Source organism: Oryzias latipes, chromosome 21 (genome assembly GCF_002234675.1).
Source record: "Oryzias latipes chromosome 21, ASM223467v1".
Lineage (NCBI taxonomy): Eukaryota > Metazoa > Chordata > Actinopteri > Beloniformes > Adrianichthyidae > Oryzias > Oryzias latipes.
The window spans coordinates 22,047,336-22,074,255 of NC_019879.2; the positions used below are offsets into that span (position 1 = coordinate 22,047,336).

At 38.4% G+C, this 26,920-nt stretch overlaps 1 protein-coding gene across 4 annotated transcripts; it reads left to right on the plus strand.

Moving 5' to 3' along the window:
- Positions 1-249: 249 nt before the first annotated feature.
- On the plus strand, positions 250-26,551 carry itga6 (integrin subunit alpha 6). Of its 4 annotated transcripts, XM_023950515.1 has the most exons (26): positions 250-452; positions 10,318-10,442; positions 10,521-10,600; positions 10,694-10,949; positions 11,048-11,179; positions 13,286-13,493; positions 13,652-13,845; positions 13,921-14,015; positions 15,461-15,588; positions 15,696-15,785; positions 15,895-15,956; positions 16,052-16,209; positions 16,321-16,464; positions 16,536-16,648; positions 16,740-16,902; positions 17,637-17,723; positions 17,818-17,897; positions 20,201-20,275; positions 20,357-20,459; positions 20,537-20,719; positions 20,822-20,920; positions 23,785-23,892; positions 23,988-24,086; positions 24,176-24,298; positions 25,424-25,546; positions 25,908-26,023. In XM_023950515.1, exons 1-25 carry the CDS (start codon positions 286-288, stop codon positions 25,526-25,528), a joined length of 3,177 nt encoding a protein of 1,058 aa, XP_023806283.1. In that variant the 5' UTR covers positions 250-285; the 3' UTR covers positions 25,529-25,546; positions 25,908-26,023. The 4 variants fall into 4 exon arrangements, with proteins under 4 accessions (XP_023806283.1, XP_023806280.1, XP_023806281.1 ...); XM_023950512.1 differs by lacking the exon at positions 25,424-25,546 and having other exon boundaries at positions 25,908-26,551; XM_023950513.1 differs by lacking the exon at positions 25,424-25,546 and having other exon boundaries at positions 20,825-20,920; positions 25,908-26,551.
- Positions 26,552-26,920: the final 369 nt, after the last annotated feature.

Consider the following 26,920-nt stretch of genomic DNA (forward strand, 5'->3'; position numbering starts at 1 on the left):
AAAATGACACTTGTGTAAAAAAAAGTTATATAATAGGCCTTAACAAACATATCTAGTTCGTATTTTTTGGTAAATTGATATTTTTTTGTCTCAATTAAAAAAAAATTGATTGAATTGCCACGGGTGACCATAGAGGGCGCTGTGGAGCAGTCCAGTCCCCGCTCCGCTTAAACACGCGGCTGCGCCTCCCTCAGCCTCCTCGGAGCAGGAGTGAGGGAGGGAGGGAGGGAGGGAGGGAGACCTGCGGCTGTGCGCTCCGGGCCCGCAGTACTGAAACGCGCTGCCATGCTGCTGCAGGCTCAGGCGGCGCTGCTGCTCCTGCATGTCCTGGAACCGGTGCTCGCCTTCAACCTGGACCCCCAAAATACCCTCAGGAAGGACGGGGACCCCGGGACCCTGTTCGGCCTTTCTCTCACCTTCCACCAACAACTCAGACCGGATCATAAAGTCTTGTAAGTTGTGATTCTGTCTCTGGTTGTGTGTTTGTGTCGTTGTTTCTGGGATGTGAAAGCTCATGTCTGATGAGGAAGTTCAGGTTTACTTTTTTTCTTATTTCCCCCGAATATATAGTGACATTTAGGTAGGAAATAAATAGATACAGTATGATCATAACTTTTTTGTTTTATTTTAGTTGGGCTTTTGCTTTAGCTTGAGTAGATTTTTTTCTCAAACAGTAGAATAAGTTAAACTTTTCATCTTTTAAGTCATTTTTCACATGATTTTATTTTGAAGTAACACTACTTTTACTGATGTACAACTGTAGCCTTCTCTACCTATTTATATTTTCTTACAGTTAAACCAGAAAGTTAAGAAAGTTAAATCTTTCTTTGCTCTCTGAATCTACTTTGTCCTCTTGAACTAAGGAATAATCTTTGCAAACAGTTTTAAAAGCCCATTTTGTTACTGTTTGGGATTTTTGTCCTTATTTTCTATGGATGTACTTTCCTCCCCCTTTGAGACGCTTTGAATGTGAAACAATAAGAAGGCATAGAACAAGTGCAGAAACAAAGGCTGCAACTGTTATGTAAATGCAGCTGCAACTTAAGGAGAGGAAAAGTTGAGTGACAGAAGAAAGTTATTTACTCGGCTCCAACAAAAGGGTTTTGGATGGTTGAGGGGGGTCACCATTAGACCAAATGATAATCTAAGGGATTTATTTAGAATTTTCATACTAAAGTTCAATCACAGGTTTTGCTTTTACGTTCCCTATTGTTTTTGCAAAGCTGCCAACTATGCATTGCAGAATTATCTCTCTCAGACAGCTCCTAATGCTTTTGTGGGATGCTTGTTGATGAAAGTTGAATGAGTAGAGATAAACTGGGGGGTCATACTACACGCAGGAATAAATTCCCACTGCAGCATGTAGAGAAATGATATGTCCTGATAACAAGCTGATGATAAAGATTACCATGTGGAATTTTATCTTTTTTTTTTCCTCTGGTGATTTAACAAAAGCAAAGAGGGAATATGTAAGGAGTCGTAGTTTTACGCAGACAGCAAACTCAAACAGGATTTTCAAAGACAAGAATCCACAATACAATGACAGAAATAGAATAAGCTGAAGAAAACTGCGTCAATATCCAACCAAAAATTCCAACAGTGGAAGGTAAATTTAATATAAATAATGAAATTATGCAAAAGTCTAGCAGCTGGCACAGCAAAGTTAGAATCAAAAATGTTACCCTCATGTTATGCATGCTGGATAAACAGGAATCTGAAAGGTAATACTGAGGGAAAAGTTTGTTTTCTGCTGCCACTGGGAAAATCATGCTAGTATGTGTAATGGCTGTATCACACAGCCACTATGTACATTTTGCACATTTCCACGTATGAAATTGTGGTGATACATGCGTGATATACGTGACTCATAAGTGTTTCTTCATTCGTCATTTGCAGATGTGTACAGATGTCCGCCAAGGGTTTGGGCCGACCAGTCTTTACGTGAATTGAGTTGAGAATTATGCAGCTTATGCGTATTTAACATAGTTTATACGCAATTATTATGTTAATCTTGTGCAATTTTGACAGATTTTATGCAAGATACATACGCAAATTTGTGGCTTCCAAAGTATGTCCAACGGACTTTGCACACACGTACCAGCGATGTTTCCTTCTATATCGTGTATATCACATTAAAACGACGCAATTGACGCACACGTTTTGGGCCAGATTTAGTCATGATACATCTGTGAAAGTTTCATGTAAAATGTCATCAGTGCAATATGAGCAAAATGATTTTTTTTTTTTACTTTCAGCATGTAGTAGCTTCACTTCCTCTGTAGAACATTTTTTTTCTTCCCTTTTGACTCAGCATTTTTTAAACTACTGACCCAGAAGATGAAAACGTCAATGTTATGTTGATCGGCTTCTAGTCCAAAAACCACGACCACGTGTTGTAGTAAAACCTTCAGAAGTGTTTAAGGAACAATTAAACATGTGCCCTGAAACACTCAATTGATTGTTATCCTGATAACACAGAATGTATTTACCAAAAATGCAACTTTTCCCATTCAATTTTTTACATTGAGTCTTTAGCAGATGCTTTGATCTAAAACATTTTGCAGGTTTGAGTGTTTTGCTCAAAGATTTGCTGACTGTCAAGCTTGGGATTTGAGCCTCAACCAACCAATTACACATGAGCTACTAATCTCCCTTTGAAGCATTAAAAAAATTACATTAAAATCTGCAGCAGGATAGAACACTTTCCTTTAAAGTGTAAAATGTTACCAATCTCTTTTGTAGTTCATTTATCCAGCACTCATAGCTTGCTGCAAAACAAAACTAGGAACTGCATGGCACAGAGCACTGTTTGCTGTAGAGGCTGGCTTCTGCTCAGCCATAAACTTTGCTTGAAACTTTCTCACGAGTCTGACAGAAACTGAACAGAAACCTCAGCAAAGCACACGTACAAAGGAAATAAGCAGCGCTGCCTAAACCAGAAACGTGTCACTCCCTGCATCTGTAACTGCTCTTCCTCCAACAAGTGTTTGATGAGGATCACTGGCAGCTGAAAAAACGGTGGCATACAAACATTATGGTAAATTAAACAAAAACAGAAACACTTTTTAAACACTTCTTAGTGAAACCATAATGCCTGAAGATGAGCTGAAATACATCTTAGCTTTGATTCTATTTCTCTGTTCCGTTCTCTGATGAACAATGAGGCTTCTCTTTCATTCAAAGCATGGCAGCTTTATTTGCGTTTCACCTTTTTAAGCACAGAGGCATTTAAAACTGCAGCATTTGGTGTCTTTTTACTTACAAGTGAGTCCTTGTCAATGTAAAAAAAGCCTTGTTGTACAACAGAAATCAGTGGCGGACTGAGCAGTTTTGGGGCGTGAGGCAAACAATAACATGGGGGGCCTGTGCAGTGGTTCTACTTTGGGATTTTTATGACAGATTTAAATAATAATGGAAATTATTTTAGACATTTTTCTAAGGATTCGGCTTGGGGTCCCTCTAGTGGCCCCCTCTAATTTCCCATATTTGCCTATTGGTAAGTCCGCCCCTGACAGAAATAAACACATGTATATTATGTTTTTTTTCCACAACTGTTTTAATACCTATCAAATAAAATGTTTTGACGATTTTCTATTTAGTTCTATATTTCTTTACATAGAGGGGGGAGCCTGATGAGCTAAGCATTCAGATCAGCCTTCTGTTGAGGCTCATAAAGTCATTTTTAAACCGTTATTAGGGATTTATAAATATTATTATTATATTTTGGATCTCTGTGAAGGGACTTTACAATGGAAATAGTGCAATTATTTATCCTGGTAAGACCAGTTTTCTCTGTTTAAAAAGACAAATCAAGTTGGGTTTGTTTTGGAGCTTAATGGCCTCTGCTCTGAAGCTAAGCCATGTACACCAACCCTTCTACCTTAAATTTTGATCTTTGTGCTGAGCCAGGAACATCTGTGACTTTTAATTTTTCATTTTTTGTTTCCAAAAGCAGCAACTTCTGTTTTGTGTTTGTTTCAGCCTAGGAGTTGACATAGTTTGTTTATAGAAGCAATGTTTTTTGGTGATAACGCTGAATGAAATTTAGTGTCATTTGCAAATCTATAACATGACGTTATATTTATGGGTATGAAATGTCTCAGACAATGCATTTACGGTAGTCACTGAATAGTTGTGGTTCCTAATTCGAACCCTGAGGGACTCCACACACCATGATGTCTCAACCAGATTTGTGATCACCAATAATATTGTAATATATAAAAGAGCTGTCTCTGCTTCAATCATAATTCCTGCTGTGTCATCAAGTGGTGGATATCTATGTAGATCTTTATTTGTTAGGAGGATCCTAGATACCTCTTCAATGAATAATGCATTAGGCTAAGGGTCAGGATTAGCCATGCTATTAGTTCAAGCACAGAAAAATGCCATTTGACTGGACATGCGTGGCCATCTGTTCACGTGTAACCTGATAGATTTAACGCATCGGTGAATCATCAATCCATGCAAGGTTTCAAGCAAATGCAGCTGAACAGGCAAACATGTTAGTCATCCGTCTCTTCATCTACGTAGCTTCTTCTGTGATGCGTTTCCAGCTATTCTTAAGTCGGCAGCAGTCTGAAAACAATGCGTAAACTGAAGGAGTTAGAACAGCTGCTTGCTTTGAGTGCACAGCTGTGAGAGCACTGCAGCACATCTGTTAACAGAGACCAGTGAGATCATAGTGTAAAGCCAAACCGTTCACTGTGCCTTTCCTTTTACACCACTGTGAGAGACTTGCTGGGTGATGGGTTGTAGTTTCACCCTTGAGATCGGCTTGGAATAGAGTTAAAGAGCTGTTTCAGTTTCTCGAAAACTGTAATAATATGTGGACATGTTACATTTTTGCACGGATCACTCACAGTTTGGGCAAACGGCCGAGCAGTTAGAGAAATAACTGTTCTTCTCAAAAAGTTTCTTTGGGGATTTTTCAGTTGTCAATAACTCAGCAGTCATTCATAGAGGAGATGGTTTTTTTATCTGGATTTTACTGTACAGTTTAATCTTTTGTTTTCTACTGAGGTAAAACTTGTTACTTTTATTTTTGTAGCAAAAAGTGAGCACAAATCCTCAAAACTGGATTGGTTTTGGGAAAAAAGAACACATGAAGGAGTTGGAGCCTCACCTGCATGTGAGTGTCAGTGTTGGTCCTCACGTCGTCTCTAAATTCTACATATTTTCTTGCTCCGCTTTGAAGTTGTGAAAGTCTCTGATAGCCTGTGTTACACGTTTGGAAGCCAGCTTGATGATTTATACATGATTAAAACTATAAAAATAATAAAACTTTGAGTTGAAACTGTTGTCAGATGTGTGAAACAGAAACCAACTTTTATGTTGAAACACCGAGAAAGTTTTATTTGGCATTTGCCTTTATTGCAGCGGTGGGCAAACTTTTTTAACTCGTTCGCCACAAATGGTTCTAAAATTTGACTGACGGGTCAGACCTGGAGCGGCTATGTGAAGTGTTTTGGTAACCTAACTGATAAAAGAAAGAAACAACGTGGAATCTGGATGAAAACAGGCTTTAATTTTGATTGAAAATTGATATAAGTATTTTTTAACAGAACATTTTTGAGTTTTTATTTTAAAATTGTGGCCAGTTACACCAATGGGTGGATGAGCCTCAGGAAAAAAAAAATGCTGCATTCAGGCGCTGTTGGAATCATTGGAAAAATAATTGTCAGACTTGGAAAATACACGAGAATGTCAGAAAAACAACAGATCTTCCAACACTACTTGTTCAAAGTTACTCTGCATCTAAGCAAAGATCCATTTATTCTTATAACACCATTTTTGGGGAGACACCATAATTACGGGGAAAATGAAACATTAATCAAGACTATCAATATAATTTATTCTAGTTTGGCAGGCCAGAATAAATAGTTTAACAGGCTGTAGCCTAACCACCCCTGCCTCATTGTCTTTAGGTTTTCTTTCATTGTATTTGTGGTTCCATTGTCTATCAGCTTGATCTTGGTCAAAGCAGATTATTTGCTGAAATCTTGCATGGGTCAGAACCGCATGGTCTCAAAGGTTTAAGAAACACTCTTAGAGAAATTCCCGTCTCCAGATTGACTCTTCTCTGTCTAACGTTCTACAATACAGGTATTTTGGAAAACACTCTAATTGAGTGACAAAACAAACAGATCACCACACTCAGGTTGTCAGCTATTCAAGCTATTGCCAGCTGAAAAACAAACCTCATGTTTGCCTTCAAAAGTCAAAAAGTATTCCGTCTATTGACATTATTGTTAGATCTGCAGTTGTGCTGCTTTCTGATGAGTCTGTAGGTAGGTGTGGTCTTCGGTCTTGCATCTTTCCTCACTCCAGAGAGTCTTTGTGCCGCTACTGAGGAGGAACAGAGTCGCCCCACAGATCAATAGGTGGGTCACAGAGGAAAATGCATGGGGGGGGCAGAAGGGAAGGGTGGGGGGGATTTCCTTTCCCTCCTATGAAGACATTGTTGCATTGATTTTGCTGACTACAGAGGAAAGTGTTGCAGTTTTGGAATTGTAAGAAAAAGGTAAAACAATGTGGTATTGGTGCTGCCTTGACTAAAGCTTAAATTGTAGGAGTTAGCGGAGGGCTAAAAGGGTGGAATTTAATATTTTTGCAGGTGGTCCCAGAATGGTCCCTTCTTTGGATTACAATTCTCCATATTGGTCGGTTTTTTTTTGTTTTTTTTACAAATTACTTGCCTAGCAAATATTCAACCGTGCATGTCGAATGGGGGTTAAACAAACAATTCTGTGGGGTAGAATAAATAAATAAGGGAAAAGGTCACCTTCACATCCTTTCAATGCCTGCTGTCACTCAAATCTGGGTCACAGTTGTGAGACAGTCACTCTGATTTTGTTTTATTTCATTCTGATGAATGATGTATCTTAGTCTGCCAGGTGTTGCAGGTGTGTGTTTGTGGTGTGCATCTGCGTTGAGTTGTAGTAACATCTCTGAAGCGTTACAGTTTCACGAAAGCAGTAACATCAATGTGCAGGGTCACTGCCCTCTTCGTTCAGAAATTTGGATCTCAAATATTCTGGACAGTGTCCTCCAACACAACAGCTGTGTTTGGAGCGCCAGTGTTCGGCAGTGGAAGGGCCATCAGTGTGTGACTGTGTGTGTTTGTCTGAATGGAAATGTGACTGTAAAGCGCTTTGGGCCTTTAGGAAGCGCTATACAATACACGGCGTATACCATTTGCCTACCATTGACCTAACCGGGCCTAACTTCTTACACCCTGGTTGTTTTCTAGCTGTGCATACATTGCTAAATTTCCAAGAGAGTTTGTTTGAAGTTCTTATTGACTTAACACACCTTGATCCAGGTGCTCAACAGCAAGTGGGAAACAAGCAGTGTAGGGTCAGAGTTGAGCTGTGATTTAATATTTCAAAGGATTAGACCAGGGGTCTGCAACCTTTGACTAAACACTAAAAGAGCCATTTGGACCATTTACTTTAGCAAAACCTCACTAAAACACATTTTATTTATGTTTTTGTCACCATTAAGCCATATATTTCTAATATTTAGCTTTTAAATATTTACAATATTTGATCGAATACAGTGTAAAATATTTCTGTTTAAAACAAATTTAATTTCTTGTACTTTAGACAGCTGCACATATATGTTCCTTTCAAAATAAAATGCACGTTTTGTCAAATAAGATCCTCCTGCTGCATCAAATTTACTTGATTTAAAAATGCAAGACAGTCAAACTAGGCATTTGTTTTATCGTCATGACATTGCGCCTTCAACCTTTTTCTGCTTTTACTGTTAGATATGAACATGACAACATCGGTGTTGAGTTCAGTTTAAAAACATCTATACATGTAAATGCACTTCTATACTTGAAGAACTATTCCTGTGTACAGCGACTAGCCAGCAAAAGATAATATTTGCTCTAAGTTTTTCCTAATAATGAACAGCTCTCAGTAGATGAAACCTTTATCTCAGTTATCTGTTTGAGTTTGTGAGGAGTGGTAAATCACAATAATCTGGATTTTAGTGTAATGTCTGCTGGAGACTCAAAAAATAAGTTACTTTAGTAATATAAGATCTCCTAAATTAAAAAATCTAAACATACATGAAAAAACCTAAATAATCTATTATTTATTAAAATTTTAGCTTTTTCATTTAGAGCCAACGAGCAACAATAGAGGAATGAAAGAGTCTCAGGTTGCAGGAGTTAGGAATGTGTGAAAAAATAAAAAAAGAGACAGAAATAATATTCAGCCTTGTTATTATTTTCTAAATTGACCTAAATCAAAATTTCCTTTTCATTTCTTTGTTTGATAATGGCTATAATCTCCATCAGTCTGTAAATGCAGGACAAACGTCTAGTCTAGCTTATTTTTCTTCCCAAGCTGGCCTCCATATCCACCCCTAGAAGATCCTCAAGATCAGCTCTACCAGCACAGAGTCAGTGAAGCTTGGCAAAAACAACTTAGAAAAAGTGGAGTTCTTCACGTGTTTTGGCAATGTGGTGAACCAACAGGGAGGAACGGATTTGGAAATAAAAACCCACATTGGAAAGGTGAGGGCACCCTTCATCACCCTCAAGAGCATCTGAGGTCATCATGACACACACCAAGGTTCACCTGTTCAGCTCAAAGATCAAGTCTTTCCTGCTGTGTGGAGTTGAAACATGGAGAAGAACAAAAGCAACCATCAAGAGATCACAGACTTTTTTCAATTCATGTCTGAGAAGAATCCTCAAGATTCACTGCCCAGAAACCAACAGCAACAAGAGCTTTAGCGAAGAACAAACCAGGCGCCAAACCAGGCACCCATCAGGCTGGAATCTCCAGAGGAAGAGAAAAACTAAGAAACACATAGGGAAGGGACCTGGAAGCTGATGTGAAGCAGACCGGTCACACTTGGAGGGATCTAGAGAGGATCGCACAGGACAGAGGACGATGGCGGGAGGTGCTGATGGCCTACGCCCAACCAAGGATACAAGATTAACACACCAACACAGTCTGTAGTAACCCATCCGCTGCATCTACAGGGTAAAAGTCAGAAATCTGAGTTGTGAGTCTGCACTAAACTGAGAACCAATAGCAATCATATGTGTCTATGAAGACTCTCATGCTATGATAGCAATCATATGGTAACAACACATCAATAAATTAATTTGAGTGAAATTTGTTTCACTGTAACATTTACAAACGTCTAAGCAAATCCCACCATGAACACAGAAGAAAACTGCTGCCAAAAACATTTGTGGTTGGACTGTTTGTAGTTTTGCTCTTTGTCTTTAATTTAAAACTGTTTCACAAGTTTAAATACCAACATGTTTGTCATCTGACTGCAGTAAAAGACTGATGTAATTAGAGCTCAAAAGCTGGACACATGAAAAACATATTTCAGAAGAATTTGTGACGACAGTCAAATGAATGCATTTAAGTGGCGTTTCTCACATCGCTGTGTGTACATGCAAAATAACACCAATTTAAAATTATAATCGATTAAACCACTGCGATTTTTCATGTTTGCTAAGTCTCTGTGAGACTATAAACCTTAGTGGGACTTAGTGGTATGTAGGTCGAGGGTTAACAGAAAAAAATGTAGCCTTCTGGTTCCCCTTTCTGCTGCATTGCTTCTGAGACAAACAGACCCGTGCACAGACGTTGCCTGTCATGTTCAGAAAACAACACATTTTAACAAGAAAAAATTACAGTTTAAATCTCCTGTCATGAGACTGCCTCCTTTTGCAATTAAAAAAAGATTTGGGCTCTAAACAATAAAATTAAAAACTACAAAAAGAATAAACCCAAACAACAATTGATGTAAAACTGATGCAGGACAGCCTAGAATGCGGCATCTTCCCTATGAGCCACTGGTGACTTCAGCTTGTATCATATATTACTTTGATCCGGTGAAGTAAGTCATTTTTTTAGAAGTATAAATCATAATCACATTTTTTTATTGCTTGTACCTTCTGTGTTAAATTTGGATGTTTACTCTATTTTTTTGGGTATGAGTTGCAGTTTTTGCATTGTTTGACCATGACTTATATGTGATTGAAAAAAAATTCAAAAGCAATAACCACTAGAGGGCACTGTAGGTTTGTGTATCAGTATTCGCTACTGACAGCAACATAGAAGAAGACACGCTGCTCATTTAAATGCTGAGCTTAGCAAAGTTGTTCCAAAGCTACTTAGTGATATAAAGTGATATAAAGAGTTCAGTTGACTTGTTAGCATGTTAAGGAACAGCTGCACTGGCAGGAATGCCACAAAGCAAAGTGGTTGCTGAGTTTAATCCACAGAAAACATGAACAAAACAAAATAACAAATCCTTTTTGTCTTCATCTTTCATCAGACTGCTGATTGGTGCCCCAAAAGCCAAAGCTTTGGGAAGCCAAAAATCCAAGGTCACAGGAGGGCTTTACAAGTGTGAAATCAGCATGTCCAATACCTGTGAACGTGTTGAATTTGATAATGAGGGTGAGAAGAATGATTTTTATTGTCTGTTATTTGGTTGGAGGGAAGAAATTCTTATGTCTTCTTGCTTAATTATTAAAGAGGACCCGAAAAGAGAGAGCAAAGAAGATCAGTGGATGGGTGTGACTGTACAGAGTCAGGGGCCGGGGGGAAAGATTGTGGTGAGTGACTCAGTGTTTTGTACCATCACTCTAAGTGTCCTTTTGTGGGGGTTTTTTTTTTTAAATAAAGACAGCCGCATTTTGTTATTTTAGACGTGCGCTCATCGCTATGAGAGGCGGACCACAGTCGGCCATACCAACGAGCTTCACTCCATCATTGGCCGCTGTTACGTCTTGAGTCAAGATTTGACCGTCGACCCAAATGCAGATGAGGATGGTGGAAACTGGAACTTCTGTGACGGCAGAGACAGAAGCCATGAAAAGTTTGGATACTGCCAGCAGGGCATGGCGGCTGCCTTCGTCAGTCATTATTTGGTTTTTGGAGCCCCTGGAACTTTCAACTGGAGAGGTACACTTCTCTTTATCTCTTTGTTGAGATTCACACATGAAGTGCCGTCTAAGCTTATGTTTTCTGACTGATGGTTTTGCCTCTCAAATCCTTCCCAGGAGTTGTACGCATGGAGCACAGGAACAACACTTTAATAGATATGGAGATCTATGATGATGGCCCGTATGAAGTTGGGGATGCAAGTCTTTTGGATGCAACACTTGTGCCAGTTCCTGCTAACAGCTTCCTTGGTAAGTTTATATTCTTACAAAACAAACAAGTTTTTGACCTACTTAGTCTATCTAAATGCATAGATTCTTGCAGAGCTTCCACTTTTGAAAAAGTTTTTCATTATCCACCCATTTTCCAAACCTGCCTAATCAGGGTCACGGGGTTGCTGGAGCCTATCCCAGCTGAAGGCGAGGATGGTTTGTTGGTGGTTTTGTATAGTATTTTGAAGAATTTCTGAAATAAGAACTTTACCCAGTCAGTCAGCATAGAAAGTGCATGGCTAAGTGATTTCAAACAACTGGAATGATCTGAATTCAGTGATCAATAGGTGAGTCCAACAATCAGGTGGATTCTAGCTATTTTGTTTTGTTATGTTCTTTTTTCATGTGAACTTTTGCAGCTTGTCTTGACAAGTCTACCCACTCTATCTGCAAATTCCTTTACTCCTTTTTTTCAGGTTTATAGAAATGCCATGTTTTTCTAATGTCAAACAGGGCTTCTCAGTTGCAAGCTTCATGCAAAATTAGCGGCAGGATGAGACACTCTCTTAGTTTTTGTTTAAAAAAGGGGTTAAGAACTTAAGAGTAAAGAGCACAAAGTCTTACTTAAATAATGAAGAGGAAAAAGGAAATCTGTTTAGTAAACAAAGTTGTAGCAGATGAAGTTTCAATTGTTACACTGGCTCCTCCTACTGGTTGGTCAATGCATGTCTTCCACAGAAATCATGAAGCTGCTGATCTAAATCAATTCAATCCTCAATTAAACAGTTGTTTTATTTCACAGACCAAATCTATTGGTGGTTAAAATCTGTCCAACCTTTTATTTCTATACTTTTATAAGCTGGTCATTCCCTTTTTACTACAGCATGGCTGTTAGCCCATCATACCTAACTGTACCAGGATCCTGCCTTGTTCAGGTCGATCTTTGCTTCTACTTAGAGTTGGGTTAAAACATCAATTTACAGTAATCAAATGAATGTTTGCTATGATAATGCAATATTGATTTATCAAGTCCTTGAATAGATTTTCTGTTTGGGTTATTTGCTGAATTCTTTACATGCAAGTCCTACATTTTTATGATGAAAGTTCAACCATTGTTCAGTTTAAATCGCTAATTATGCATGTAGAAAGTGAAAAATAAACGAATCTAAGATCCCGTTGAATCGGAGGTCTAATCAAATTGTAAATCAATGTTTAATCAACCTGCATGCGTCCTCTGTCCTCCTGGTTGTAGGTTTGTCATTGCCTTTAATCACCACTTCGGACTAGTTTGTAGTCTCTTCTATCTTGATGACTGACAAGATTTTTTGGGTGCCTTCTGATGCTTTTCTTTTGGTTTCTTTTACTCTTTCTCAGAGCCACTGTCTCTAAACCAAAAACATGGCTGCTCTCACCACCATTTTCAACACCTTCCTTTCCTTCTTGCTGACACGTTTTTGTCACACATCACAACCTGAAATCTTCCCCACCCATTGCTACCTATTTGAACATGCATCTTCACCTCTTTTCCTCATTTTCTGTTACTTTGGACTGTTGACCCTACTTACAGTGAAGACCTCTACCTTCTTCACCTTTTCCCCCGTGACCTCACTGTTCCACTTCAGTCCCTCTCATTTACACTCAGATACTAATTTTCCTCCTCCTCCATCTCTCTAGATGTTCCTCCAACTGTTCCTTCCTCTCACTATAGATCACAGTGTCATCTGCAAACATCATAGTCCACAGAGATTCCTGTCTAACCTCATCTGTCAGTCTGTCCATCACCCCAGCAAGCAAGAAGGGAGTCAAAGCTGATAATTGGTGCAGTTTCAACTCCACCTTGAGCTCCTCTGTCACACCTACAACACATCTCACCACTGTCTTAAACGTCTGCGAATATCGCGCGCGAAATTCGTTCCGGTGTGTACGGGCCTTTACAGCTCTCAAATGTTCTTTTATGCCACTCCAGACTTTCTCATACAACGAGTTTCAGCATCAATAAATGTAAAAAAATGGATGCAATTTTAAAAAAAATGGAAAATGATTGATTAAATGTTTATTATTCTGCTGACATTACCCTTCATGGACCAACATTTACACTGTGTTATATTTTTATCACAGTAAAGAAAATTACTGTTTTTTCTTCAGGATTTTCTGTGGATTCAGGACGTCACATTTTACCAGGCGGTGTGGTGACGGTGGTGGCTGGAGCACCCAGAGCCAACCACAGTGGAGCTGTGGTTCTGTTGAGAAAAGAAGACAAAGGGAGTTTAGTGGGAGTCCACACTTTCAAAGGGCCCAGACTGGCCTCCTCCTTTGGATATGACGTTGCTGTAGTTGACCTCAACAATGATGGGTTGGTAACTTTTTTAATCTCAAAGTGATACATCAGCCTATATTTTGTTGAGTCAGTTCTATTAATTGTATGCAAATGTAGACACTTTTCTACTAGATAAGGGATCTGTTTAAGTAAGTATCCCCATCACAAAAACGTAATTGAACTGTTTTCGGTAGATGGGAAGACATAGTTGTGGGAGCTCCCCATTTTTTCATGAAGGATGGCGACATCGGGGGAGCTGTTTATGTCTATATGAACAAAGAAGGGAGGTGGGAAAGAGTTACTCCGCTCCGCCTAAACGGGACCAAACAGTCAATGTTTGGGCTGGCGGTGGAGAACATTGGGGATATCAATCTGGACTCATATAAAGGTAAGTGCGTCTGTTTGCAGATGCAAATTTTTTTTCATTTCCTCAGTTAAAACAACATAATATTTTCAAACACAGATATTGCTGTTGGTGCTCCACTGGATGATGAGGGTGCCGGAAAGGTCTATATTTATCTTGGCTCTGCACATCAGATCAAAACCACCCCTGCTCAGGTTGGTTAACTTTGGATTGGACTGGAAATAGTTTATTTCAAGCAATCAAAGCAAGAATAATGTATAAACAAGATAACCAACAGAGGTTTATATCCATACAAAAATATATATAACATAGGAAAGTTAGTCATAAAATTGATATGAAAATACTCATATGTTCTCCAAGGAATTCAATTATTATTATAGAACATGACAGAATGAAACAATTAACTAAAAAGGTTGTCACAAGAAGTTCAATAGATTGCTTAAAAGGGAGTGGGAGGAAGCAAACCTATAAAATCCCACCCCCTACTTTGTTTTGCTTTACTGAACTTTTAATTTTTTTTTTGTTTAGCTAAATTATAATTCTCCAGTTGAACTTTCACTTCAACATCAACAAATCAACGAGGTCAGCATTTAGATAGAGATGTGCTGCAGGAGATTGTTATTTTGTTGTAGAATTTCCCATATTGACTAAAAAGACATTAGCCTTAAGGTGGAAACGCTAAAAATTAAGATTTATCATTAAAGGTGGACAGAAAAAAAATGCACTGTTGTGAAGCAGCAGGCCAGCAGCTGAGACATTCTAACTAAAATAACGTCTTGAAGCTATATGTAGGAAGAATAAGGAATTATTAAGGCCTATTCACACTGGCAGGTTTGATTCGCAGAAAATTTGTTGGTCGAATAATCAGTTGTTTTCTAATGTGAGGCTGAGATGCAGACTGAGCATGGAAACCCTGTTGTTGTTGTTGTTGGTTCACTGGACAAAGGGCAGAAGTGAAATTCTGTAAAGGCGATAAATGATGCAAGTGCTGCATTAGATGTGTCAGAAATAAAGTTTAAAACTAAAGAGGAGACCCTCATGATGAAGTAGTAAACTGTCTAACAGAATGTCAAACATGAGAGTGAAATGAGGATGAGGTACTGCGCCTAATTCAGAGGGTTAGTGAGTCTTTTTGGTTTTTACTTGATCCTGGATTTGAATATCGTCCCTAAGTGAGCAGCATTTGGATCTGGGTTCCTGCCAATTTGGTTTATGAAGGCATCCTGCATCTGCGGAAGTTCACAGGTTCGGTTCCTGCATTGCCTACCCGTGTGTTAAATTGCCCTTGAGCAAAACACTGTACCCAGCAGTGCTCCTGGTAGGTTCATGCCGGTGTTAGGCAGTGTAGCTGTCATCTGAGAGTTGAATGCCTGTGTGCATTGGAAAATGGGACTGTGATTGTAAAATATTTATCAAGGAAAGTCGATAAGGCACTATAGAAGTATACACCTTTTAATCAAAGCAATCAGGTTCAAACTTATAATTTACCAGAAAGGTTGGCTTTCATTTCATTTATCATTTATTTATTATAGGCATTTATAAATATATATTTTTTTAATTTGTTTTTACCCCCTGATAAATTATCAATTTTATTATATTTATTTGTATTTTGGCAATAATTTCTTTTGTTTGTTATCAGGTCCTAACTGGAAGAGCAAACAACATTCGGTTTTTTGGATACTCTCTGGCAGGCAAAATGGACATAGATGAAAACTTTTATCCAGACCTCGCTGTGGGTTCTCTGGCAGATGCTGTTGTAATTTACAGGTATTTGTGTGAATGCTCACACTGAGACTTTGATTACTATTCAGTTAATAGTGGCACTAAATTTAACCTGATAAAATGTAATTTTCAAACTTGTTTTTTTTTTTCAGGGCAAGGCCAGTCATTGCCATTAATATAGATGTTAAGACATCTGTGCGTGAAATCGACCTTAAAAATAAAACGTGTGGCAACAACATTTGGTAGGTACTTTTTAATATATCATTAATCATTTGGGCAAATGATCATTTTGAGTAAAACTAGGACTCAAAACGTTCTGCCTTTTAATTTAATTACATTTTTTCTTCACAGCTTCGTTGTGAATGCATCCTTCTCTTATAAGACAAAACCTGCAACCTATAACTCATTTCTATGTAAGCATAAAAGTAAAATTCAACAATATTATGTGCATTATTGTACAGATGCATATGTTTATTAAATTTATGTGGATTTTCTTTTGATGTAACAGCTCTTAATTATTCGATTAAGGCGGATGAACTCCAAAGAAAACTAGGACTGACCCCCAGAGTCTTCCTGAGCAACGAATCAGGCTTTCAGAGTGATGGAAGAGTGGAGCTCCAGAGTCAAAACGAAATAAGATATGTTGAATTAAAAGCCATAGTTAAGGTATCATCCTATACTAATATACAACAGTTCTTCTAGTATTTATATTTTATGTTTGAATAAGTTTTAAGGCTTTTTGTTTCCAGAGGTCACTGTTGTGTCCTTTTTGTGCAGGACAACATAAAAGACAAAGTGCGCCCAATTTTTATTGAGGTGTCTGCAGACATTATTCCTACAATGGAGAAAACCACAAAGAATGGCCTTCCTTCACTTGCACCAATCTTGGACCCCTTTAAGCCAAACACGAGTGTCATTCAGGTATAGAATGATATGCAACTGCAGAATTTGGATTGTTGACATGAGGGTATGATGGTTTTCTGTTGTTACAGATTGTTTTTGTCAAGGAGGGATGTCAGGATAGCTACATTTGCTACAGCAACCTGAAAATGAATTGCAGTTTGCACTACAAACAAAGCAATGAGTTCGTCCCCCTTAGCAAAAAGTAAGGAGGATGTATTTTTAATGTTTTAAAGTTGTTTTTCTCCTTCCTGAAAGCTGAACCTGTTGATCTTGTGTTTTTTTTTTTTCTGCAGCAAGAACAATGTGGCAGAGTTTGTTCTGAATTATGAGAGGAAAGACTTGGCTCTGCTTGTGAATGTGACAAACAGTGGTGGGGATTACGCTTATGAGACGAAGCTTGCGGGGAGTTTCCCACGTGGCCTGGAGTACTCTGGAGTTAGAATGGTCAAAGCTGCGGTGAGTTTACTGCACTCTCACACAAAACAAAGGAAAAATAAATAGTTTCTAGTTTCTTCAAATTTTTTTGTTTAAAAGTACAATAGAGGGTTAAGCAGATATGTTCTGATATCAAAAGTTCAATAAATATGCAGACTTCCTCTGTAAACACACCTGATCCAGGTAATCAGCAGCAGTTGAAGTAGGATTTCTTAAAAACCAGCAGGATTTCAGTCCTTGAGGCCTGGAGTCTGAGACCCCTGCTCTAAGGGCTCACAAATGCCTCCTAAACAGTTTTTACATTAACTCTTAATTTACATTTTGAAAAACACCTTCAAATTATCAGAACTGTGCTGAATTGAAGATTCCATTAAAAAAAACAAATATGAACAAAATGTTTGATTTATAGTTAAATCACAATGTGTTGCAGACATTTTTTATATTTCTTACAAAATGTTTGACATTTCTTATAAAAACAACATCTTTTGTCTAAATTACAAGAAAAAACACCAACTTTGGGCTGAAGCTCTGAATAGTTAAAAATACAACTAATAAAGGTCCTCAGGTCCGTGTAGGGCTTCACATACTTTTTCATGGTAATTGATTCTGAAAGCAAACTACAAATGTGTCAGCAACCTTTGTTTCACAAGTTTATGTATCAGGTTCATTTAGATCCAAGGATTTACTGATAATGTGGGCCAGCCTCTCTTTGGACATACACTGAAATAATCATCATCCATCATTAATTCTTCTAGACGGATAATCCGGTCGTCTGCAGTGTTGGTCAGAACAGCTCTCAAGTGGATTGTGAGCTGGGGAATCCACTTAAGAGAGACTCAGTGGTGAGCACATCCACACCCTTCTACTCACTCACTCCATCACTCAGATGCTGTTGTTTAAAATGTGTTTTACTTGTTTTTTTTTTCTTTCCATAAGATTACGTTTTACATCATACTGAGCACCAACAACATTTCCGTTGACACCACTGAGTTTGAGATCGATCTTCAGCTCAAAACGTAAGTAGTGCCACTGCAGAAAATTCTTTCTTGATGTCAGTTTAATCCATATAGCTCAACAGCCACAGAATCCTCAAAGTGCTGCACTTGAAGACAGAAACAAAAAAAGGCTAGGAAGTAATGCAATAATCATCGTATGATCGAACATAAATGACAGCAACCGCTGTACACAGCAACATAGTGATTACAGTAACAATGCATTAAAGAGTTAAATTAAGTTCATTCTAAAAATGTTGATCATTGTAAAGACCAAGAGACCATGGTAAACATGATGGAGCCAAATCATTTAAAGCCTTTAAAACGATCAGGAAATCTTAAACTGGATCCTAAAATGAATAGAAAACCAGTAAAGAGAAGTGAACACAAGAAAACATGAGGGGTCCTAAAACGGATCCTTGTGACTCCAAATGTAATGGGGTTCAGCCTCAGAGACGTACTGGTCAAGATAAACCGAGACAGTCTTTTCTTTTTCTGGAACTTGAACTGGTTTAACACACCCACACATTACTCTAAAGTTAAACCATCAAAAAGGATCTGAGGTTCCAAGAAACGAGAACCACACTCTAAAACTACTGTTGTAGTACTTGAATGTGTACACATTCAATTTTAAATTATCCAGTAACTGACCAAATAAACAAATGTCTGTATGACTTTGGAAAGAAATAATGGTTTTGAAGTGGGTACGAAGTTTGATGCAGCTTTAGGTCGAGACTTATGGGGACAGAGGCTGGACGGCATCATGTTTGAATGTGGTCAAATGGGGTTTATCACAGCCAGAATAACAATTAAATGTGTCTAAGGCTCCGATTGCAAAAAAACATCTGAGCACAAAGGCAAAACTGTAGGATGTAAACCAAGACACAAGTGTTACTATTTTATTAATAAAGAAATCCAAAAAAAGAATCATGTCACAGAGGATTAGTGACGATTAGTGATTTACAGAGAACAAAGATGAAACTAACATTACATCTTTAATCAATAAAAACAACGTAGAATGACTTTAAATCATGCTTAAAAAATTGCTTTTATAAATTCTTCCTTGAAAAATGACACATTTACATTAAATTATTTTCATGTTGTAATTGTAATTGTAAACTACGACGGAGTATTAGGGCCACCAAAAAAAAGAAAAAAGTAAAATTACGAGATTTTATCTCGTAAATTTACGAAAAGTCATACACAAGGAGAAAACACCGAAGTTGTCCGTTTATCGGAGCATCGCTTGAAGATGAAAGATGTGGAGCCTTTTGTGAAGCTTTATTTCCAGGTTTATTATCGGTTTAAAACAAAGAGATTCTGAACCTTTGGCGACTCAAAATCAGATTATTGTCAGTGGAGCCGGTTTTCCGGGGTTCAGTGTCAATAAAGCGGAGTTTCAAATGTAAAATAAGGAGCTCAGAGACACGTTTGGGTGCAGAGGATCGTTGCAGCTTTTATTCTCCTTTTCATTCACAAACCCTGAAGTTCATCTGTCACCTTACGTCATGAACCTGTCATCAGATCCGAACACCAATGCGGAAGTAAACGTCCCGTTATATCATCAAACAACAAAGATGAATGAAAACAGTCTATTATATTAGCATTAGAACGTTGAAAATGCCAAAAAAAGTGATCCTCCTCCTCAGACCGAAGCGTCACACAAACGTAGAGATCTTGTTTTGGGTGGAGGAAGAAAGGATTGAAGTGGAAAGCTGCAGGGACACCGATGGCTTCATCGGGCTGCAGGGATCCTGCAAACCAACCATCAATAAATAAAACTTTAATAAATTGTAAATCAAACAAATGAGCTTCCAGATATTTGGAACGTTCAAGCTCATTCAGCTCACCTGTTCAACAAAGTTTAGTCGGTCTGCTCTGTTGCTGCGCGGCATTCACCTGCTGCTCTGCATGCTCACTTCTATGCTCACTAATATCGTAAATTTACGAGTTTTTTTCTCATAAATTTACGAGTTTTTATCTCCTAAATTTACGAGATAAAAACTCGTAATTTTACTTTTTTTTTTTTTTGGGTGGCTTTTTTTTTTTTTGATGGCCCTAATACTCCGTTGTAGTAAACTGTGACTGAAAGGCTTTTTTTTTGCCTCACTGTAGCTGTCTAATTGTCATAAATCTCAGATTTAAACTTAAAAGTAGATAATATTGACACAACAATTTATACTTTTTTAATAAAAAGAGACCATTTAAAACTTGTCTACAATTTTTTAAAGTTTTATTCAGTTTATTTACTTTGCCATTTCAAAATTCTGCACATTTTGAGCTACAATTACTCATGTATGTTTTTTTTTTTTTATTAAAATTTCCAGGACAAGTAACCAGAAAATTCCACCTTTGAAAGTCAAGAGCACCCTGGTTTTTGAATTGCCTCTGTCTGTCAGTGGGTGAGTATGTTGTTGCAGGTTTATTTCTGCAGAAGCAACCAAAAATACCTGCAGGATAAAGATGCCTCCTTTTATCCTCAGTGAAGCCAGCCCCACCCAGGTCTCTTTTGGAGGTGTTGTGACAGGTGAAAGCGCAATGAAGACTGAGGAAGATGTAGGAAGTCTCATTAACATCACTGTTAGGGTGAGTTTGATTCTGGAAAACCTTCCTAAGTCAAATACAGAACACCAGCCTGTACGTTTAAGTGAATTTCTCCTCAGATCCACTACCTGACAAACCTGCTGTGGAAGTCCTCTGTTCGGGCTGTTCTGCACATAAAGTGGCCGAAATTAAACAAGCAGGGGAAATATCTATTGTACCTGATGAACGTCTCCACTAAGGGACAGAATGAAGTCCGCTGCTCCCCAGAGACTGAGATCAACAGCCTCAAACTCACCCATGTGGTATTCTGGATCCTCAATTGATCACATTTGTTAGCGCTACTTTGCTCTTGACTTTCTGCTTTTCTTTGAGTGCTGGAATAATGTTCAGTAATATGTTTCCAGAAGTCCTCCGTGTCTGAACCAAATCAGAAAATCACAAAAGAAGAGAAAAAAACCAGTGGAAGAATATCGTCTTTCTTTGGAAGAAAAAACAATGTTTTGGTAAGCTGGGGTGTTAACATGCACAGTCTCATTTGTGAGCAGGGGGGTATTCCAGGAAGCATGTTTAAACTACCCTGACTTTAACCCTGAACTCTGGCTGAAATCTGTCTGAACTTGCTTACTCTGGGTATGTCGGTTCCAAAAAACCGGATATGAGTTAGTGTAATTACGCTCGACTTGGTAACCCTGAGTTAATGCGCGCGCACGGCAAGTACAAAAAGACATTCTCAATGGATCGCCGATTTCTGGAGTCACCATGGAAACGCGTGGAGAACAAAAGAGAGCGCTACACTTCAGTGAGACGGAGTCTGAGATTTTAATGACGGCGTATGAAGATTATACGCCCATCAACAAAGTAATACGGCTGCATCATCAGCAAAAGAAAGAGTTTCTGCTTGGAGCAAAATAACGGACAGAGTAAACGCATTATTCCAATTCAATTAAATGTTTTTCCATCTTAATTTATTATACTTCTTGAACTCTCGTATGTCTAAGTTTGAGGCCACAGATATTCTCATATTTATAACATTAAAATAAATGATTTAATGTGGATTTGCAACATGACAAATTTATTCAATTATTATGACTCTAACTTTAACTTCACTATTTGTAGCATCAATCAGTACTAGTGGTGCTAAATAAACTCATCATCCTCTCACTCATTCTACAGAAAGAATTAAACATAACAGGACAAAATAACCCAGCAAAACACAGTAAAACAGCTAAACATATTTGGTCAAAAACCCACACTTAAACCCCAATCTGTCCAGACTGGCAAAGGAAATGGTAGCCCACAATTCCGTGCTGTGCCGATGTAACAGCAGCACCAAAGTTATACCTACGTAATTGAATTAATTTGAATGAAAGTAAAATAACTGTTTGATATCTACGTGTTATTTTTAAGATGACTTAACTAAAACCAATTTTTTTATCTTAACTGAAGCAAATAATTAAGTTAGATCAATGTTAAAAAGCTTATCTTTCCAACATCCATACGTGCTCTTATCACCCTCTCATGGTGGAAAAAGTATTATCTGAGCTTCTTCATCCACTAAATCATCTTCAAATGGACACACCATGCTCCTTCACCTCTCTGAAACCAACTGACCTTCAACTAAACCTGCTCCAGACCAGGGGCCTCATTTATAAACGTTGCGTACGCACAAAAGAAGGCGTACGCCACTCTCTACGCAATAGTTGAGATTTATAAAAAGCAAACTTGACGGGAAAATTTGCGGTTCTCCACGCAAGCTCTGACCCAGGCGTACGCACAAAAACGGGTGAAATGAGAAACGGCGACGCCGTCGGCAGATGGAAGAAACACGTGAAAGTGAAAATGACAATCCTGCCTCTCAGAAATAACATGAAGACTTCACAAAGCAAGTCTTACAATTAACAGCCTACACAAACACCCGTTTGATCGTTCAGCAGTGAAACAAACAAAACAATCAAACGAAAATTACAACAGAAATTCAAATGAACACTTATTTGGAAAAAGAAAAGTGAAATATGTTCTGCAATATTGGCATGTTGTGCAATTCATCCTCATAAATAATATAGTTAACAGAACGAAATAATGTACAAAACTGATATTCTCGTCAGTGTGTCCGTCTGGAGGAGCAGACAAAGGTGTGGGCGTGCAGACGGACGGACAGACGTACTAATTGTCCACTGGGGAAAGTTGTTTTCAGAGCAAAACATTTCTTCATAAGCTATGGAAGTATGGTATTCATGCATATGCCTTTAGTTTGTTTTATTTTTGATAAAACAATGTATGGCGTATGTCTCAACCATTCAGAAAGCAACAAGAAATTACATTTGCGCAGATCAATTTCCCATTTCCACGTCGATTATTACCGACATCTGTAGCTTGTCAGATGCAATTAAATGGAGGGAAATAAAATGCCCCATCACAATGCGTAATGACGCACAATGGCTGATCTTACGCTCTTAGAAGATGTGGCAAATGGAAGAATTCGGAGTGAACGCATTTTTAGACAGCAAGAAGACGTGCTGGCAAATGAGGACGAGTGGCTTATGAGCCGGTTCTGACTTCCTCCAGCCGTCCTGTTGGACCTCTGCGGGCTTTTGGGCCCGGCGTTACAGAGGAGCACTCGGAGGAACCACGCGTGTCACCCGGTGCATCTGGCGCTCCGGTCCCCCCGGCGCATGCATCTGGCGCTCCGGTGTCCCCCCCCCCCGATGGAGCGCTGTAGCCTCACAACCTCGAATGGTTGTGAGGCTACAGCATTTACGGCGTCCGCCACCGTTTGCCGCTCACGTGCCTTTTTGGCATTAGTAATGTCCACACTGTGCCCTCCAAACAACACTTTTCTCCTCTTTTCCACCTCGCCAACGATAACTTTTACTTCACATTGAGTGAAGTTACGTTTTTTTGATTTCCTCTCGGTGTTTGCCATGGTTCCGCAATCAATGAATATTCATTTGTGGGCGTTTCACGGACTATTTATGGTCAAATATGGGCGTGTCATGAAGCCGCAAAAAGCTGCGCTGCATTTAGAATCGGTTGTGATTTATTAAGGGAAAGATGCATAGGATGTGCGTGCGCACGGTTTTATAAATCTGAATATTTCTTTGCGTACGCACGTCCTATGTTTCATCCGTACGCCACTTCTGACGCAAATCCTACGCAAAGTTTTATAAATGAGGCCCCAGGTTATGTTCAGAGCATGAGTTGCTATGGCAACTTGACAAACCCTGAAACATACCTCCATTTCTGGAACCGAAAGCTGAGGTTATACGCTTCCTTAGCCTCAAACTTACCATGGTAACTCACATAACCTGCTTTTTGGAATACCCCCCTGATGTGATGTGCTAAAGCTGTTGTTCTCTCCTGTCTACAGTCTATGGAGAGTGGAATCCACTGGGGACATCTACAGTGCACTCTGCTGGGTATTGATGGTACAACAATTGAGCTGAGAACTCGTCTGTGGAACTCAACGTTTTTAGAGGTAAAAAATACAAATGTTTTTCTTCCATGTTTTTAGTGTATCATCATTGTTGGTTTACTATATTTGCTAAACAGCAGCATCTTTGTTTTGGACAGGAGTATGCTTCCGTAAAAACCTCCCGTTTGTTGGTGAAGGCCTCTCTTGAGCTTCAGACAGATGTCAAAAATGTGATCCTGAAATCTCCTAACATAGATGTGAGTCTTTGATCTCTTACATAGACAAATGTACCCTTACAGCTTTGATAGCATCTCATGGCCTTTTTGTGGCGTTAAAACGGTGGCAGGTAACGGTGGCCGTGTCTCCAGAGAGCGACGTGGCGCAGTATGTCGTCCAGTGGTGGGTCATACTGTTGGCTGTTCTCGCAGGAATCTTGATCTTGGCCTTGATGGTATTTATGCTTTGGAAGGTAAGAGGACACATTCTGTATGTTGTTTGCAGGACAAAACAGAATCTTTTGATTTTTGTTATAAATGTAGCTGCCATATTTCACATGGACCTAAAAGAACTCAAAATGGCTGCCAAAGTGATCAGCACAATGAATCATTTGACTGATTTTACAGTTCATAACATATCGCTCTTATTTAATTAAATAAAAGACATAGTTGTTGTTTGCTCTCTATTATTTCACACTTCAACTGTTTTATAAAGTAACTACTTCTTAGATAAAACAATGCCTTATGTTAGTGTTAAGAACATTTATTACAAACGTTTTTGCTTATTTAAATAAATACATCAATACATATATAAATGCACACATTTTTGCCCATTAAAAGGCAAATTCACCCTCTAAAATCATTAAATGTTTAAGTATTATTTTTAAATAAATACTTTCCTATGATATAATTGCTGATAAAATTAAGTATGTTTTTTAATCAAATCAAAAAGGGAGCTGTAAAATGAAATCTATTTGACTTTACTGAATAGTTTAGAGTTTTTTATAGTGAAATAAACACAAAGTAGTGATGAACGTTTTTTTTTGTCTGAAAAGACCAAAGAACACGAGTTCCTTCACAATTAGTTTTAACAATTTATTTGAGGTTTGGTAAATATATTTTGTAATTAAATGTCATTTTAGAGAAGTCCCTATTTTTGTGAAAGATAATGCAAAATATTTGTTTTTAAGTAGTTGGGCTTCTCAACGTCACAGGGGGGATATGATTCTCCATTGTATTTATTATATCCATATTAATTATTTATCTAAATTTATATGTATTAAATGTATTATATATATATATATAATATTAATATTAATGTATTTAAAGCCATTCATATTTTCTGGCTTTCCAATACGGATCAGAGTTACAACATCAAGTATTTTCTTTTTTCTTTTTTGAATATTTGTTCCTAAAGAACTTTATTACAAAGCCACAAAACATTAAGATCTTTTCTCTCCAAGTTTTCTGTGCAAAATACTAGAAGAGGTACAACACAAAATGGACGGTAAAAGGCAGTTTATTTTACTGTCCATTTACTGGATGAAATTGAGGATGATAGAGCATCGCTCCTAACCACTGCCCTTGCTCCTCCTCAGTGCGGTTTCTTCAAAAGAGCATATAAAGATCAATATGAGGCTGCCAGTCACAGGGCAGATATCCATCAACAGCCTTCTGAACAAGAAACACTCACTGAGGCCTGACTTTCTGTCTGAACGGGGGTAACGTTAGCATGAAGCGTGCTTTTGCAGTTGCTCATGAGTTTACCTTTCTGCTCCATCTGCAGATGTGATGTGGGACAAATTCAGCCGGACTCAAATTTTACTAACCACACGATAGAAGTCATTTAAAAACAATCCAGCATGAATGAACCACTGACAAAATATGCTTTCCAGTGGTGCCACATGTGTCTCTGAATTTTGCCCACATTTCGGTGCTTTTCCTGTGCACAGTTCTGTCGATGCGCGGCCTGTCAGCATTTTGTCTGCTTGGACTCCAAAAATACGCTAAGCAAGAGCATGCTTAATGTCAGGATCCACACCTGCCTTCCTGTTTCATCTCATGTTTTGCCTGTGTCACCAGTGCGGATTCTTCAAGCGCTCCCAGAAGGACGACAGCGTTCCTCAGTACCACGCGGTGCGGATAAGGAAGGAGAGTGTCGAGCGTGAAGATGCAAAACTCAAACCTGATGTTACTGAAAAGAAGCAGTGGATGACATCATGGATGGACAGTGAAAGTTACTCTTGAAAGCTGAGATCATTTGTTCGATAAATAATCAATCATTCTGCTGACATCATTTTTAATGTGTAAATCCAGGATTTACTGGTTTCAGTACCTTGAATTTTGACACTGTACAGATATATTTTTCTATGTGCTGTTTGTTTTTTATGGTTTCTGCACATTTTGTATTTATTTTTGTATAAAAAAAAACATGGTGCCAAAGGTTCGTAATAACAGGTTTACAGCTGAGATGCTATTGTTGTCAAATCTATGCAAAGGTACAAGTCCATCACTGTGGAATGATGTCATTTTACTCATCGCCTGTGTTCCCGTCAAGTTGAAATCTCTCACTGCTGTGATGTTCAGGTAGCATCCACTGTACTTTAGATCATCACTGAATCGGATTGTTTTTATTTTTATTCAATCCAAAGGGAATGTGCTAAAAAGACTGTTTTTATGGGTGTAACTGCTTCTTTTTGTCATATATAAAACAATTTAAAGAATTATTTCTAATGAATCTTCCTTTTCTATATAAAAAAAAAAACATCTTCAGCTTCTCCGTAAATTAAGTTTAAAACATTGTTTTGACAAAACTCAAACAAATGCTGAAGTCAATTCCCCTTCAAACGAGTGTCATAGCAAAAACATCCTAATTGAAAATCCACCTTGCAAGTATTAACCCTTGTGCTATCCTAGGCACTTTAACATTGGGAGTGGGGTCATCTAGACCCACTAGACAGTGCGCTGAACCTTTTTTCTTCAATGATTTGTGATCTTCACTGGTGTCCATGGATTACATGAAATCTTTCCACCTTTGTCATGGTAGGGAGAACACGTCAATGTAAGGGTGGGGTCATCTAAGATAGCACAAGGGG

Excerpts from the sequence above, each read along its gene's own strand:
- itga6 (XM_023950512.1), top strand. The coding sequence starts at position 286 with ATGCTGCTGCAGGCTCAGGCGGCGCTGCTGCTCCTGCATGTCCTGGAA. Across the intron at positions 17,898-20,200 it reads ATCGATCTTCAGCTCAAAAC|GACAAGTAACCAGAAAATTC; the intron begins GTAAGTAGTGCC and ends TAAAATTTCCAG. Across the intron at positions 24,299-25,907 it reads TGGTATTTATGCTTTGGAAG|TGCGGATTCTTCAAGCGCTC; the intron begins GTAAGAGGACAC and ends CTGTGTCACCAG.